Source organism: Cryptomeria japonica, chromosome 11, assembly GCF_030272615.1.
Source record: "Cryptomeria japonica chromosome 11, Sugi_1.0, whole genome shotgun sequence".
NCBI classification, from domain to species: domain Eukaryota; kingdom Viridiplantae; phylum Streptophyta; class Pinopsida; order Cupressales; family Cupressaceae; genus Cryptomeria; species Cryptomeria japonica.
Window position 1 is genome coordinate 8,860,452 of NC_081415.1, and position 18,680 is coordinate 8,879,131.

The 18,680-nt window shown below is 35.8% G+C and overlaps 1 protein-coding gene across 5 annotated transcripts in view; it reads left to right on the forward strand.

The window, feature by feature from the left end:
- LOC131050724 (phosphoglucan phosphatase DSP4, amyloplastic) overlaps positions 1-18,680 on the forward strand; it is a 159,802-nt gene that overhangs the window by 111,110 nt on the left and 30,012 nt on the right. For all 5 annotated transcript variants that reach the window (XM_059213786.1, XM_059213784.1, XM_059213785.1 and 2 more), the window contains exon 10: positions 10,378-10,434. In XM_059213786.1, coding sequence (XP_059069769.1) covers positions 10,378-10,434 — 57 coding nt within the window. The remainder of the gene's footprint in view (positions 1-10,377; positions 10,435-18,680) is intronic.

The window sequence follows — 18,680 nt, forward strand, 5'->3', positions numbered from 1 at the left end:
CGACAGCATAACGATATATTTTCTCTGGATAACAAATGAGGAGCCAAACACCTGTTTATATAGCTTTTCAAGACTGAAATTCAAATGAAACTGCCTCCAAATTCTCCTCATTCAAACTGTGTTTCATTTCATGTGGTGGACCCAAAGTGGCGCCCACTTCCCAAGACCAAAAATCGCGTCGAGGAAGAAGACCACGATTTTGGGATGATATAACTTTGGAGTATATCAAAAATAAGTCTCCTTATATCCATTAAATAATTCGCCTAGGCAAGACTTAGGAAAAATATCAATTTCTGCACAATTCCCCATAACATCAATCAGTAATAAAATAATTAAATAATAACCTTAGGATAAGGAATAATATTTAATTAAATTGCTTATAACTCCAGTACTGATTATCAACAAAATCTGGATGAGGCTGAGCAATGAGGATCACTTAATTGTGCTAGAACAGGACCAAATCCAGGACTGCCAAAAATAGAATGCCCCAAACTGCCACTTACTAAAAATAGTAAGTCATGAAATAATGCTCTGAAAATCGTTATCTTCGCAACCAGAGAAAGATCTTGGCGAGCTTAGCAACTCTGAACCATCCCGACGGCCAAACCCTAACTTACTAAAAATAGTAAGTTCACATTCCACCCCTGACAAGTCTGGTCGGAACTCCAAGGAACATGGGAACCCTTAATTCACCTTTCCACATAGCTTACAGGTCTCTAGAATAGGCCAATGGACCACTGAATGCAACATCACAAGGAAGGGGACATTACAGAAATCGATTATCAATTCCATATTTTGAACCAAGGAGGTGAAACTCTCATGGCGACACCTATTCAGCTCTTGGAAAATGTCAAAATGTGCCCTTCAACCTACAAAATCTTGTTCCAAAAAATCTTCCACATTTTGTACAGAAGATCAATCATGGCGGCCTGCTGATTTAGAGATAGATACCTGTTGACGTGTATTTTGTACACTATCAAACACAGAATAAAATACCTAAAGGTACCTTATCCTCTCTTGAGTAAAGCCTCTGAATGCTGAAGATATCGCAAAAAGGATCAATTAGGGTGACTTCAAGGTTCTTCGTTGTAGGATCTCTACATGTGGATAAGCTCTTTGTGGTATGATGTGATTTGTTGGAATCACAAGGGGACTTACACTTGATGACTGAACTTCTGATTTGCTTTGAATATTGCTGGAACACAAGATTTTACTAGCTTTGACTTGAAAAAAAAGGAAAAAAGATGAGGGCGAGGAAAGGATCTAATCCTAACACTAAGAATGTAGGAGCAATGAATGATCTTTGATGAAATTCTAACTAGATCTTGTTTTGACATCCCAGGACCATCTCCACAAGGTTAGTGCGATCTTCGAAGGAAAGCTTTACAATGTTCAAATCATCACTGCAGGCATAGACACCATCAGGCTGATGCATATCAATGAAGAAGCGACAATTGAAGTTAAGCTTAAGCTGAATGATTCCAGTTGACTACACAAGGCAAGTCTGCAATCAACAAACTGCTAGTAGTATGGATGTACGAATTTCCCCATCTATCAAACACATTTCTTCCACTCATCTAATAACATAAAATCAAACATGAGAAGTATAGAGACCATGCAAATTGTTGAATCGACCCATAAATTTCACCATTTCTTCAATGAAGTTTCACAAGTCTTTTACAACAACCTCTTGGCAACAATCTTTGCCTTCTCTCTCTACTCTACTCTAATTGCTATTCTATCAACTAGCTAATCACCTTCTAACTACTCTCTATCTGTCTTCTATTAACTGCTTCCAACTGCCTTTACAAATGAAGAGTCGGGGCTTATATAGTGCCCACAATACAATTCGATGGCTAAGATCAATTTGAGATCAATGGCCAAGATTCAATAATGAAAACCCTAATTAGGGTTTGTTACAACCATTACATAACATTTAATGCTCGACCAATGATAAAATTGTATTAATTGGACACATGTCCTCTCTAGAAAATTCGACCAATGGATAGTTGGGGTAGGTACATCGAAGTTTGTGCCACCTTCCATGAGTTAGGTACATTGAATCTGGACATGCTGAGGTGGACCACACTGACTGGAGAAGTGATGACTAGGATGCCACCTCGTCTGATACTTGTAACTTGGTAGATATTCAACTTGATGTTGTTGAGAAGCTAGCTTTAATTAATTCATCTGGAACTATCTGCTTCTTCAACGAACCCTTTTCTCTGACTTCTTTTGTCTCTGATGTGCAGGATGATGATGTACCTCGCCTTGTAATGCTAGATTGGAAGAGGTCGCCCTTGTTGATGTTTGATCAAAGAAAGCCATCCTTGTCGATGCTAGACTGGAGGAGGTCGCCCTTGTCCTTGCTTGATCTTCTTGGAGGAGACCGTCCTTGATCTGGCTTGATTTTCCAACTCCGGGATCTCCATTTGATGCCTACACAAAATATTAAAGTTAGTCTTTTGAGCATCAAACCTTAAAGCATGAAATTTAAGACCTTTCAAAGGTAAAACTTAAGATATTAATTTGAAAAAAGTCATGATAAATCAAGAATTACACATTTTCAAATTAATAATGAATGGAATTTGGATCTTCAAGACTTAGACTTTACAAAATTGCAATGGGATCACAATAAGTCTTGAATAAGAACTTCAAAAATGATTCTTCATACCTCCTCCTTTGAGTGCTTAACTACAAAACCTTAAAAAAAAAATGATGAGAGAAGACCGGATTTTGATGGACAAGGCTTGGTTTATAGTCCTCCTTTGGATGAATTACGCCTCCATTAGTCTTCAAAAGAATTTCGCCCTCCTTAGTCTTCAACACTTAGTAGAAATTCGCTCCAAACAAGCTATATTTCGCACGTCCAATTTGCTCTCCAATTTCGCACTTAAAGGAATGATTGAATGATTTGAAATGTGAAGCAACACCTCCAATATATAGAGCGCTCACCTTCCACTTACCCATGAGGCCGACCTAGCAAATAAAAGGTGAAATAATAAATAAAACCTCAAAAGGAGTAGGCCGACTTGTCAAATAAAGGCAAAATAATGCCTTGTGCGCTCAACTTTTAATTTTTTTTTAATTCCAAAATTAATTTTAGATGCCTCCAAGGGAATTTTTTATTAATTTCAAGGCTTAAAAATTAATTTATTAAATTCAAAATGCCTTAATTTAATATGAATTTGATTCAAAATCTCCAAAGGGCTCAAAATTAGCAAATTTGGTGAATTCGTTAAGAATTTCAACGCTCAAGCAATGTAGAAAATGAAGGATATCACAAATTTCGCCCTAGGCCCTCAAAGATGGTTAGGAGCGATTTTGATTTGTTGTCCAAAATTCATCATCTTTAATGCCTTCCAACCTTCAATTTGCATCAAGTGATGTCTAATCTTCTCTCCGAGAGACCCTGCACAAAACAAGTTAACCAAAATTAGTGCTAAAATAAACTTAAATAAGATTTTCGCCCTGGACCCTCAGCAAGGGTCAGGAGCAAAATTTACAATCTAGGCTAAATTGCTCAATCTTTTAGTTTCAAACCACTTCACAGGGCAAGGTAAGATCATTTTCAAGGCCAGGAACAAGGTTTCAAATTCAAGCGTGTTGGCATATGATGTCTACAATGAATTTCGCTCTAGACCCTCAGCAAGGGTCAGGAGCGAAATTCCTAATCTTGGCCAAATTTCTTCATTTACTCATTTTTCAAGGTGTTCAATCAATTCCAAAGTCCAAACAAAATGCTTTGCAAATCAAAATTTGGTCGAATAAGGCCAGGAATGAGTCCTAGGTTGATTTTGGCCTTGGACCCTCTGGAAGGGTCAGGGGCAAGATTCGCTTTGGACCTCCTGAGAGGGTTAGGAGCGAAATTTGACTTTTTGAACTCTCTATCAGGATAATTTTTTTATGGAATATAACATTTAAGTATAAGTGACATTTCCAGGAAATAGAAGGAAATGTCACTTATACTTTAAGTTATATTCCATATATACTTTCAGGATGTTTGAGAGTGGTTTCAAACCTCCAGGAGTTATATTGCAAAATCTAGTTTTTGGAGGTTTTTCAATTTCCAGACTTAGCCAAATTTCAGGATCAGGACTTTCAGACTTAGCCAAATTTCAGGATCAGGACATCACTCCAGCAGGACCTGCTATCCAGGTGATCCCCTTGGCGACACTCAAAATGCAAAGGCTAACGGATAAAACCCTAAAAAACCTAAAGAACAAACCCTAGAAAGCAAAAAACAGGGGTCCCCATTTGCAATGGGGCGATGTGTGAAATGGTCACAACAATACCTCCTGCAAATTGCCCAAAATTCCTCCATTTCGTGCCAACTAAAACCCTCCAAGTTTCCCATGGCGGCACCTCAGAGAATAAAAATATCGAATGTCAAAAGAGATGAAAGATGAATGAGCTTTTTAGGGTTTTCTTTCACCCTATATTCATTGATGGCCTAAGGCATTTGTTTTGCCTTGATTTTTTATTTTTCTATTTCCTTTCAATGCCCCTTGAAAATGCCCAAGGGGGTCGAAAAAATGAATTACATCCCCTTGTCTATGCTTATTAAGTGACTTATTATTATCACTTAATATTTATTTTCAATGTAAATATTTATTAAGTTATAATAACAAGTCACTTAATAAATATGTTTTTTATGAAGACTTTAAGCATAAGTTTTTTAAAAAAATACATATTAATTAAAGTAATTTGAAATTAATCACTTATTCAAACATTTGTTTTATTTTATTTTTTACACTTTAAATCAAAATACTAATAAATGGAGTAATAAAAATGTTTATTAAAGTGATAATTTTAAGTCACTTTATTAAATATGTTTTCTCATTACATTTATAGTATTTTGACTTTAAATGTAAACATAAAATAAAACAAATGCTTGAGTAAGTGATTAATTTCAAATCACTTTATGAGGTATTTATTTTATTTTTATTTAATAGGCAAGTCAGAGATATTTTTTTCAATGATGAAGGCTTGGAGGCTTGTCAGAGATATTTTGGGGTCATTTATTGGGGCATTCAAGTGCTTTTATGGCAAGGCATGGGCTGACTTGACTTTTGCTCAAGTGTGTTCCCTTTCAGACCTGTTTTAGGGCCTGAAAAGTGGGCTTTATGTTTCTGCTCGCCCAAGAGGAGGTGGGGATATTTTATTCATTATCTGCTTTTTGGAAAGCATATATGTCTCCAAGTTTCATTATTGGAGGGGGGTTCTTACCTTTTGCTTCTTGCATATTGTAATTTTCTGAGTTCTTTTGCAGAAGAAAGGAGTTTGTAACTCAGTTTCAGAGAGTTTTGACAGCTTTGTAACACCTTTTGACAGTAATAGAACATTTTGCCTTCTCAGATTTCTTAGTAATTGTGTGCTTAGTGTCGATGTAGTTCATGTGATGTCTTTTGTCTGTGTGATTGTGTTTCTATCAGCACCTATATGCAAGAATTTCTAATTATTTGCAGGTCATAGGTTATGCTAGTTATAAGAGTAACCTCAAGTTGTGAGAAAGCATCTTTTCTCCTACTGAGATTCTTATATTTCAGCCTTATTATGAAGTATTAATGCAGAGGTTATGAGTTTTTGAGTTGTGCAAGAGTTCCTTTTTGTTACTAGTTATTTTGTGTGTTAATCAACTTGTCCAAATTTTCAGATATTCGGTTTGATGCATCACCTGTTAGACAGTAGATTCATTTTTATGTAATCCTTCTTCCCCTTTTCTCAGCAAGTCATTAAGATAGTTAAAAATAGGTGATAACCAGCTAAGAACCAACTTTCTCTGGAGGCTCACTCCAATTTTTAGGCAACCCACAGGCCTAGGAGTATTCCCATGTGTCACAAGCCTACTGAGTTGATAGCTTAGCAAATAGGGGTGCAGGTTTTAGTGATAACAGTTATATAAAAAAGGCATAAATACATTCATTAACAAGTGAAGTAAAGCATTTTTTGTTTCAAATAAAATATCATAACTATCCACTGTAAGTTTATCATTTATAAAATAAGATGCTCACTAAAACAAGTACTGTTATCATAGTGAAAAAATATTATTCTTATGTGTACAACTATTGGGGTAGCAATGTATATGCATTGGAGTATTTCATATTAATAATTTGTCTTATCACAAATATAAAAGGTGAACACAATAAATACCTTGTTTTTCCCCATGAAATGTGAGGGATTTTCCAAAAGTTTTAGCATTCAACAATTGGTCCTTTTGTGTTCAATATAAGTTGTATTTTATATAATAATATGTTGTTTTTATAACAACAAATATTTTTTTGTGTTCGACTATTGGTCCTTTGGTGTTGGATATAAAAGTTAGAGATAACACACACTTATGATTACTAATAGGCATTTGGTCTATTTAAGTTGCATATAAGTTATATTCTACATAAAAATATGATATTGTACTAATTACAAATGATATTTGTTTATTCAACTACTAGGGATTTTTAGATTAAGTTTTGGTCAAATCTTTAAAAAGTCATTTTTTGGACACTTCACACTAGACACATTATTTTGACGAGTTGCATTACGAGTCATGTCTTCAAACCTTAGTTGTAGATTGTAATGTCCCCTTTTTAGCGCAACATGATATGGGGTGTCGTTAGCCTATTCTGACACGGTCCCGAAGGCTAACAAGGACATTGGTGGGATCCTGAGGTGTTTTGGCCTAGGTGTTTTCAGTTTCAGGCCAATCGGTGCTGCTCTGACAAGGTTTCTAGACACTTACTATTTATAGTAAGTTAGTCTCCAAGCAGTGACTTGAAATTTTTAGTGTTTCCCTGGTTGGCATAATTATCAGTAAAAAATATTTGAAGGCGACAATGATTTAAAGAGATTATCAACAATGTTTTAATATTTAACGATAAAGTGTAAAGTTAAATTAAATATTTAACTTTATCGTTATATTATAAGGTTGGGAATATAAAGTAATGTTTAAAATATTAAAAGTTCCCTTTAATGTGTACATTGTGGGAAATAATATTTTATTCTAAAATGTATTATCCCACATTTAGGATATGAAATGTTTTGCATCCAGGAAGAAGATATAAATGGAGGTTGAGAGCTCTCTTTTGGGGTAAGCTAGGATGAGATTAATGTTATGCTGTTGGATTTCGTAGAGATCTGATTATTGGGCTTGGAGGACGGAATCTCTCTTTGCTAGCATTCTCTTCGCTGTTGAAAGACACAGTCAGGAGGATTAATGGTGTTTTCATTCAAGAAACACATTGGGCTTCATCTGGTGCTCTCGCATGAAGCTTTTACAGGGGTTTGAAAGTGCAGATTTGAAGATAGTGATTTTGCTACAGTACTACGTGAATAGTGATTTTGCTACAATACTACGTGAATAGTGTTTTTTGCTACAGTACCGCATGAATAGTGTTTTGCTATAGTGCCGCGTGAATAGTGTTTTGCTACAGTGCCACGTGAATAGTAAAAATGCTACAGTGCCGTGAATAGTGCAGCTACAGTGTGTGAACAGTGTTTTCAGCAGGTTCTATACTCATCGAGTTCAGGTTTGAATTTGTTTATTATCATATGGTCTGTAATATTCTTCAGATCTGATTTGTATGCTTGAAGTTGGAATTAAATAAATACCATCAGCATTAATCTTCTTGTCTTTGGTATTTGATATGTCTAGTTGTTTTTATATTGAATAAACTTTGAAAGCTTTACAATAATATATCAGTTTATCCAATTTATCCTATTGCAAATCAAAAACCAAAAAATCCAGTAGTCATCTTGCAAGCCAACTGTTTGACAAAATTACACTAAGTAAAAAGGACATAAATTTAGTGCCAAACAGGGGGTGCCCATTACATAGATAGTTAAGTGTCCATTTTACATTTCTAAAAAAAAGGAGGTCTTACGATATTCCATGTGACAGCTACATGTTGACAAAGTTAGCCCTAATGACTATTGGTCCCTCTCCCCTACCATTGATTAAATTTATTAAGGGTGATACCGATTCAAATGAATACTCTTTGTACAATTCTTGGAGTGTTGTACTAAATGTGGGCCATATCTTTTTTAATAAAGGGAACCACTTGCTAAGTTTTGATATTACTATGGATCACTGCATGCTAACCTTGACCAATACTCTTGTGCATAGTTTTTATGTATATAAATATCTGGAAATCTTGTCGTCCTTTCTATTAAAGGTGGTTGTACCATGCATAAGAGATTACTATGTTGCTGTCGCACATGCCTAAGTCTGTCACGACCTATTAAGAAGATTATTTTGGCTGCTTGCAGCCTATCATAAACTTTGTTATTGCCTTTCAATTAATATTTCAAGGCTGCATACCTAGAGGTGTTGTTTACGGACTCAAAGTAGGCCTTACACTAATATCGGTTGAACATGATTATTTAATTCTTTATTGCGACAAAATAAGGTCTACAATTTCATCTTTTCGAGTGTTGGCAATGATGTATTCCTGAAATATTTAGCTCAATCTTGTCAATCAATTACATACATTCTAAGAAACATCAATCAGTACATAACAACAAACAAATACAAAATCATGTAAAATCCAACTATCAATATAAATCATTAACATTCAATGAAATATCAAACTATCATATTTACATGCAAAATATAATGCCATCATTTTCAGGGTATCATTTAAAACATTGATTATGTGCACCTTCATTAGTCAATCAATCATTAAAGAATTATTGTAATAAGTGAAAAAAAAAATGGGAGGTGGCATTGGGTCATTGGCCAATTGTATTTGAATTTGAACATAATCATCATGTTGAATATGATATATTTTTCATTCAGCATTTTTATTGCTCAATGCAATGTGTTTAATATTTCAAAGTTTCATCTATTATTCCTTATACTTTTTAATAACTAATTTTTCAAGTTTTGTATAGCACTGTCATCCCCCATTCCAAGACCCTATGGAACTATGAAAAGAAGACAACAGTTGATGTCAAAAACACATTGAGGATGTATAATCATAACAAAGGAACAAGTAATCCATTCAAGAACAGTAGCTGTTAAGGAAATAGAACTGGTGCTTTACCATCAGTAACAGTTGAGGAAATAGCAATATCCACTTTTTTTTTAAAAATAATAATTTAGTCATTATGGGGAAGTTATGGATATGGTTATGTCAACCATTGCTACCTTTGCCAAATTTTTCTCTCGTAAACTGCAACAATTTGATTGTGGATTGATCTCTGTTTTGAAGGCATCTATGCTGTGACAGAGTATGATTCAGCACAATCGTAGTATTCCAAATCTAATAATAAAAGACAATCATTGCATGGGTATTTTATTTGGATTTCCGTCTGAAAATTCTGTTGTGTAAATGGATTGTGTTCGTGCATCACTTTTTCCTCATTTCATATGCTTCTTTCAATTTCAATCTGTGAACATGAAAAATAAACCCTAAAACCTTGCAAAAGCAGATCACTCTTTTCTAGCCCAGACTGTTCAAACCAATGTGTTATTATGAATATCCAGTGAACTGCAAATTGTGAATAATGAAGCGAAATGTAGTTTTTTGATACTATTTTCTATGGGGCATCCCAATGGGCAAGTTAATTTGTTAAATCCCATTTACAAGCACTAACAATGTTAATATTCACTCATTTGATCATCCTAATTGGGTTTGAATATAGTTGATCAACCTACTGCCATAACAATTAGTGTTCCTGGGATTATTTGATCAATCATGAAATCTTCTAAAGGGCTTTTCTATTCATGTCTTAGCTTTGTAAAAATTCAATAATGATCATAAGGCCCCCTTCATTAATGAAGAAACTGTATTCATTTCAGGGTAAATTATTCTAGGGTCAAAACCCTCATTAGTTTATTATGCAGTTAATGTTTCTGCATTTTATGCACAATAACCAAGGTTGTAATAGAGGTGACTAGCTCTCCCAACTTAGAGATGGAGATTATTCTAGTTGTTACTATCCTATTCAATTTATTTTCTGAAGCGGGTATCTTATATCACATCATAATTCAATAAGAGACAAATAATTGTCATTGAAATGGACAAAAGACCCTCTTATGACACAGGCAAGGCCAGGTAAGCTTGGAGAAATGACATGTTTGCTAAATACTTAACTTTTTATAACAATTCTTTTCAAGCTAATACTTATATCTGATAGGAAAAAAAAGCAACATAGATATTGTGAGAACTTATAATTCCTTGTAGATCTCAGGGAAAATTGACCTATTTTCTTGTTTTTTTATTCTCCTCCGGAACTAAAAGGGGTTTTGTGCTCATTTGGATCTTACTGTGACTTGAAAGTTAAAGATGTTTTTGTTACTTACATTAGTATCAATATTTATAGTCGCCTTCATAATAGATTGCTAACTGAAACTAACGTTCTATTTTCCCTTATTGCTAGAATGTACGCAAATGCTGTCCAAACATTGAGGCTATCAAGAGAGCAACTGCCGACATTGTAAGTCTTTTTTCCTTTTATCTCTTTTTAATTTCTAAATTAAATGTCCAGTTGTATCAATATCAAATAAATCCTTTTCACAAAGCACCCAGCATTGGTGTGGATAATAACCAAATGGTTTTAACTTTCAAAATTACCGTGATGTGTCCAGCGGTTCTCAAAAACCAGCCACAAAGCAAGAGCAATGAACGCATAAGACAAGCGATCTACTTGGGGAAGAGGATATTACTTCTTCTGCTAAGAGAGATCTTCACATCACAAGATAATGCATATTTACAAAATTGCCCATACAATCATAAACTTACCAAAAGTAGCACAAATTTCGTATTAACACTTATCGCAACTAAAAACTTAGCTCCGCCCTCTAGGTTAGGGAAAGAAGGGGTAGGGCTTGCATATTTAGAGGCTGAGTCTTCCATGGCAGCAGTTTCATTCCCTTCAGGGAGTCAATGAGGAGCAGCAGCTTGGGAAAGGAGTTTGTAACATGAAGACTTCTGTTCTGCTCCCATAGTGATGACCTCAATGGAAACTTATCAATGCCGAGCCACATGAAATTTCTCACTAACTTGCTGACTGTTTTTCTGTACTATGTCATTCAACCTCCTTTTAGCTCTTTCAGTCGTTAGAATTTGTTATATAACTTCTGTTCTACTCTGACAACTTTGGTAGTTATGACAGACAATCAACAGATTCAATTTGCTGCTTGTGATATTCTTAATGGTTGAAGGACACTCTTTTCTGCTGCTGAATTGATTAACAACTAGAGCAATACATTTTCAAGAAAAATAATATACACACTTTTCCTCAATAATTTTATATGCTTAACTTATTTTGGTCAGGGCAATATGTAAATTTTATGTCTTCTTTCCCTACCTTTCCCTCTTGACTCATTGCAAATTCAACAGCCTGGGCATGTTGGCTATTAGGAGCAAGGGGAGGAAGTTCAATGAAGTGGTATGTCCCAAGTGCCATTTGGAGGTTGGAAATACTGTTGTCCTCCTTACATAGCAGCCATGAGAATTCTGAACTGAAAATTAGGGACTATATTCAAGGATTGAAACTGGATTGGGTTTTGCATATTGAAATGCTTTTCATGAGCTAGATTATACAGTTCAGATGCAGAGAAATCCAGGTATGGCTATGGAAATCTACTCTCAACTCTCCCTTATAGGAAGGAGTGATCAAAGATCAACTTGGAGTGGAGTAAAGACAAGTTTGGAAAAGGAAGTACCTGTTTTCTGAGCTGTAACTCTGACCTATTGAGAGCTTTGTCAATGAACATGCATGTTCTGCATTACTCTCGTCATAGGGGTCTAACATTTCTGGTAGACATAACTATACTTCAATAAGTTTCTACATTCTAATCTTTTTGAATCTGAGCTCTCTATTCTTGTTTGTGCTGTAAACTTTAAGAGGCTTAGTAGCAGTATTCAAATATTTGCATTTGCAATACTTGATATTCCTTTAATATGCACCCTATGTTTTTTTTAATTTGTGTTTCTTTTTAATGCCAAATATGAGATTTTTGGAGATAATACACTGATGCAACAAATAGATATTTTTGCAATAATGCTTAGAGAAAATACACACTAATATGTTTAATACTTAAAATACCCACAAGCTGGAAATGATTTTAGATTTATTATAAAGTATGGACAGCATAAGAAAAATGAAACTAACAATACCCAAAAGACCAAATAGCTTCAAAATGATATTACAAACAGACCCAGAAGCTGCAATACATAACAAATCTGCAAATATGACTGCAATCAGCCACTGGCGCTTGCCAGTGGCATCACATACATCAGAGAATACACCTCTCCACTCCCAAAATGAATACCAAAAAATTTGCAACCTCTAAATCCCTCCAATGAACAAACAACCCTCCAAAACCCTACGCATTTTGCTTCTAGAGCCTCACGTCCTCCTTGCTGAAGTGTACGGCCAACTAGGGAAAGGTACAGCCAGCATGAGTGAAGGAAAAGCTGCAAAAAATCTCTCCCAACCTGTTCCTTGTTCTTACAAATTTATCAATGAATCCTCTTTCAAAACAAACTTGAGATATAAACTAAAAATCTTTGGAAACAAAGCTTTCATGTAGTCTCTGAATGAAACAACCTACAAATCCACCAGGAAAGATCTTTCACTTCCGCAGTAGATATCATCTGTGAAGGTTTTCGTCCTCACATAGCCCTTGGAAGAACTCTATTCAACCAGCAATATCCTTTCATCAAATTTCCAAAACGTTAATGCCAAAATGAGCTCCCTCAAATTTTTTTATTTCTCCCTCAAAATCCCAAGCCCAACTTTGGGAATTAAATATTTATTTTATTTAATCAAAATCCTCTTATGTCTCCCATGTAGGCATCCCCTTTTTGAAACAACTTGAGTTTATTTTTTAGTTCCTTATGTCCCCTAGACGCCACTTATAAAGTCACTTAAATATATTTAAAATAACGTTAAGTTAAATATTTAATTTAGCTTATAACATTATCATTATTTAAAACAATTTCCCTGACCATTAAATATGCCAAATAATCATTAAATGCATTAACTATCCATGTCAAGGGGCAACTGATGCTAAGGGACCAAGTCAGTGTTGTGAAGGTGACTTATTAAAAATAGTAAGAACAGGTTTACTATTTGAAATTGCCCCAGAAAGTGTCATTATGCATTTTTGGCTACACTGAGCTCAAAGAAACACCTATAAATATGGAAGAAGTTGAACTGCAAGGTCTTCAAATCCCAAAGAGTTCCCTAACCCCCACCACATTAGCCTATGGGAACCCGCTGAATAGTCTAATGGTCACCAAGTTGTCAATGCTCAAGAAGGGGACATCACAGTCCTCTCTCCCCAAAATTGCTTGCCCCCAAGCAATTTCAACTTTCGATATTGCAAGATCTGTTCACTTTCCCATGTTGCATCCTCATTTGGCAGATTCTTCCACTTAATCAGATATTCTTTAATGCTCTTCTATAGAGTGCGTTCCCTAATGTCAATAATCACCTCAAGGATTAAAATCAATTTTCACTCATCCGACATGGCAACTTAGAAGAACAAACTACAATGTACCCCAATACCTTTTTGAGGTGTGATACATGAAAAAAATGATGCACTCTACTATTTGTCGATAACTCTTGCTCATAAGCCACCTCTCCAATCCATTTGGAGATCCTAAAAGGACCATAAAAACATGGCTTAAGTTTCTCCGACCCACTCTTCTTGAGAGTGGACTGCCTATATGGTTGTAATCTCAGGTACACCATGTCACCAAACTCAAAGGAATGCTCTGTGCGATGCTGATCTACATACATCTTCTGTTGATTCTGTGTATGTTGCAAATTTTCTTTCAAAGACTACACGATGTCCTGAATTTCCTATAGTAAATCCCTTGACTCACACACTCTTTTGTCCCCTGCAGAGGAGGAAAATCGAACCGCTACGAAGGGTGGTCAGACCCCACAAGGACTAGAAATCCAACTCTCCACTCTAAACAAACCTTCGGGGCACTATGACCTCTAAGTTTGTTCATTGAGATGAAAAAAGTGTGTACTCTGAGATGTTGGCAGATAAAAATACATAGACCATAGAGGCCAACAACATAGGCTATGAAGACCACCTGGACAACTTTGTATGCTCTTTGCCTACGATGCACACTTAGGTCAAGGATGATAGCACGACATGCAAATGTCCTATACGAACGAGGTACAAAAGTTCGTACTGGAAGGTGCAAAATGACCAATGTATCGTACTGAGTTCTAATTATAATGAAAGTACTAAACAAGAAGCTAATAGAGTGGAATAGATTGACAAAAAGACAAGAAGAACAAAGAACTACTCTCAAAGGGTCCTTGTTATGAAGCCTCCAGCATGTTCCACAGTCTTCTTCATTATATCTGCAGACATATGACCAAATACAAAATGTTTGAGTAGCTGTGATTAAAGGATTGCCACAATCAAACCCTCGTTTTGGTGTTTTCACCTCCATGGACAACCAGATAGATAGATATCATTAAAAGAAATAAAATGATGTAACGAGAGATAAACAATAATGATAAAATAATAGATATGCTAGACAATGAAAACAAGATAACCCGGAAAGGGAACACTTCCCTCTAACACTAGAAATCGAGAACTTGCTAGAGTGAGGAAGAGCGTAAGCTTCCCAAGTCAACAAAACTTTGATGTGAACAATAATGGAGATGAGATGGACAGGGAAATGGAAGAAATTGCAAGAGATTGAGAGTGTGAGAACTTCACAAATGCGAGAGAGAGTGCCCAAAGTATCTAAGAAAATGTTAGAGAGTGAAAATGTGGTGAAAAGGCAAGTTTAAAGGGACTGAAAGTCATCCTGACGTTAGTGCGAGCTAGAATTAGCAAGTGTAACATCCCAATGACCACCTTAAATCATGGATATTCGCAGGATGAATGCACGATGTACGGACGTCTCTATGGGGAGCATGTGTCCATGCATAATCTGGACCAAATGCTCAAGAAAACAGGTTTGACAGATGGCAAGGCAAGATAATGACATGGAAGTTCGATATTTGTCTTCAATTCAGCTAAAGTGAAGGCCTTTGCAACATGAAATTGCACAAAGTGCAATTGATGATGGTTCATTTTACCCCCACTTTAGTGAGCATATCAAAAAGAGATGCAAGATAAAGTAGAGAGAGAAGAGTTAAGAGAGTTATACCCGAGATGTAGGGAAGAAACCTGATTCAATCCTTCATGAGACAGTGCTGAGTTGTATCATCACAAACATGTTAGCTGCAAACAAACATGTTAGATGAACAAAAATTTACACATAAAAACGATCAACAATCATGCATAGATCATAAGACAGTGATCATTAAGACAAGATCAATTTAGACAGTGTCGGTATGGGTAGCAAGTTGTGTTATGCTAGATAGTTGAATGCAGACATATTTCAAAAAGAAATGTGATAAGAGATTTGAAATAAATATGATCATGAATACAAATATGATAGGCCCCCTTAGAATGAGGTGTGTTACATAGAAAGGAGCACAAATCATTCTAAGGAGAAAAGATATGTCATGAAAGCATAACAAGATGTCTCCATGGAATGCTATCTTGCAACAAATAGCACATGATACCTACAACATCCGCAAAAACGTAAAGAGAAAGGGGGATACAAATATTCTAGGTCAGTAGAATTTGTAGCAGTGAAGTTAAAGCATATATATGATTGCATGTGAATTACTCTTCATATTCCCAAAGTTTTGGGATTTGAGAAAGAGCACATGAAGATAAAGATAAAATAAAAAATTGGGTCAACATGGAAGAAGGCTTAAATGCCCCCATCGTTCCTGAATGTCAAAAGTCAAGACATGACAAAAAGAAAGATGATGAAACAAATAGAGAAAGTGTACAACAGATTTTATCCCATGTATCCAAGTACCTATGAAGTAACTTAGGTCCTTCAGGAGAGCACAACATATAAAGACAACTAGGGGGGGCCACAAAACAACAAACACACTCTAATATAGAAATTAGAGAAGCATTGCTCTAGTAATCATTCCTAAGCAGATCATCATCTTCCCAATCTTGATCATAAGGGGAGGGAGGATGAGCCGGAAGAGAAACTGTTGGTGTACGTTTTATCATATACCGAACATTAGAATAAAATATCCAAGGATACTCTATCCTCTCCTGAACAAAATCACTACTCGTGCCAAGATTGCGAGAAAGACCACAAGACGACTCCAAGGTCTATATGTGCGAATTGGCGACTTTGTGTTGGATAGCTTCTTGGGTAGTGTGTGCTGAAATACAAGGGGGACTTACGCTTGGCCTATTCAATTCACAATGAAGATCTATCATTTGGGTTTTGGATCATGGATTTCAAGAAAACTGAAAATGAGAGAAGGGTTTAGAAATTCTAATCTATTCCTAAGAATTCAAGAGACGGTAAAGACTGGATGAAACCAATAACAATACTTTGTTTCTCTACAGTTAGGACAACTATGCAAAGCATGTGCAATCTTCTAAGGCTGTGCTCGATATTTTCACACATGAATAATACCAACAATTGAACAATATTACTCAAAGTAGAAGTTAAGCATCCACATCAAAGCTCAGGCTAACTTTACACATTGAATGAAAATCATCCATCCAACAAAAGTATGAGCAAAAGTTTCACCAATCTAAACTATCAAATCCTTCATTCATCTAACAACTTGAAATAAAATCTAAACTACGATGAGGGATAAGAACCATGAAGACTCCAAAATAAGGGAAATAATCACCATCAATTCGAACAATGTATTACTTATTATTTTGGCAATCCTAAGCAACAATTGCGTATCTCAACATGTTTTGCAACATGCTCCCATGATTTACAAATGAGGGGGTGAGCTCAATTTATAGGCTCCCCAATTACAATTCAATGGCTAGGATTGATCTTCAATCAACGGTCGAGATTAAGACAACCTAGAGTTTCCTAAAATAAAATCAATATCGTGTGCACGCAAGACAAATGTTACAAGGTGCTATTTTTTAGGATTGCACCCCCTTCTGTTGTTGAGAGGCAAAATGTTCAATTACCCTGGACATGTGACTTGGAACAATTGAATGTCCTCCTTGATTTCTCCAATTTGTGCCGAAAAATTGCCTGTATGGAAATTCATTTGGAATAGTCTTCTTGCCACCATCTAATTTTGATTGGGAGATGAAATCCTTCAAGAAATCTGGAATTTCTTTGTATATTTTTGCCAAGTTTGAAGATTTTTCTTTCTTGATGCTTGGAAATTCTTTTTAAGTGACTTGAATTTGGAGAAGAATGCCACTGTACCTATGCCACAATGAAGGAAATTGGAACTATTTTTTGTGAAGTATCTCCTATACTCAGCCAAATTTTGGCTAGTCAATTTTATTTTGTGACACCTTCATGTGGATCCTCCAGTTCCTAGCCAAGATTTTGACCATTTCTATGCTCAGACACAATTTGCCTATTGATTTGCCTTCGATTATGGATCTGGCTTGTGCTGAGTTGAACAAACTCCACCATTGGACAAGAACTTTATTCATTTTCTTCTTAATTTTCGCCTTTGTCCTTCTTTCTTCCTGTTTCCTCTCCAACACTTAGTCAAAATTTGATTCTTTTTGTTGTGGAATATTCCACACGGCCTTTTTTTTGAAAATTTCTCTGTGTTGAATTCATTTTGGAAAATATTCCAAGTGTCGAGCCTTATTTTCCAACCCATTTAGTTAATTAACCCTTGATTTTATGTGTTTCTTGGTCAAAATTGTTTCTCCTTTAGCCATTTTCTTGCTTTGCCATGGCAAGTTGATAGTCTTTGTGTCTTACACATAGGTCATGGGCGAATTTTCATCTAGCTTAGGCATCTTCACATATTCCATTTATGCCTAGTCAACTTGGAAGTTCTAATGTCTTATTTTGCTTGGCAAACCTCGTACAATTCATCTTGGACAACTTGTGTTTGATCAATTTACCTTGGCAAAATTTAATTGTCTTTTATCATGCCAAACCACCACCTTTCCTTGCCTAGGTGGACTTTGTCTTTGTTTGGACAATCTTCTTTTCAAATTTATCTTTGCCAACCTCCTCCCATCATGGGCGGACTTTGAAAGCTCTTTGCCATATTCTTTAGCGGACTTGGAAGAAGTCTTGCCACCTTGTTTTAATGTGTTTTGTTCTTTGGACAAGGCTTTTTCTTTATTTGATTTCATCTTTCAAACCTTTGCTAACTTTCTTTTCCCTGTTTTCCTTCTTATGCTTTTTCAAGCTAGGCGGAGTTTGTAAATCTTTAGGCATGCTAAGGCAGGCTTGATGGACAGCTTGCTTGTCTTGATGGTTTCCTTGCCAAGGCAGACTTGGCACATGCTTGGACAGGGCGGAGTTTGAAGATGCTTTGCCATTTTATCTACTTCTTCCTTGATGGACTTTGCTCAAGTGTGGACATCTCCTTGGGGCGAACTTGGAAGACATCATGCCAACTTCTTTTCTCTGCTAGATGGCGGACTTTGGAGTTTCTTAGACATTCTTGTCATTTTTCTTTCCAAACAATTCTCTTTGGTGAATTTTGATAGGCTTGTTTTATTCTTTCTCCATGGCGGACTTGGAAGAGTCTTAGCCAACTTTGATGAAGGCGGAGTTGGAAGGTGTCTTGACAACCTTGTTTTAATCTTTATTTTCCATGTCTTGTCGAACTTGAAGGATAGCTTGCTAGGGTGGACTTTGATCATGTGTTGACACTGCTTT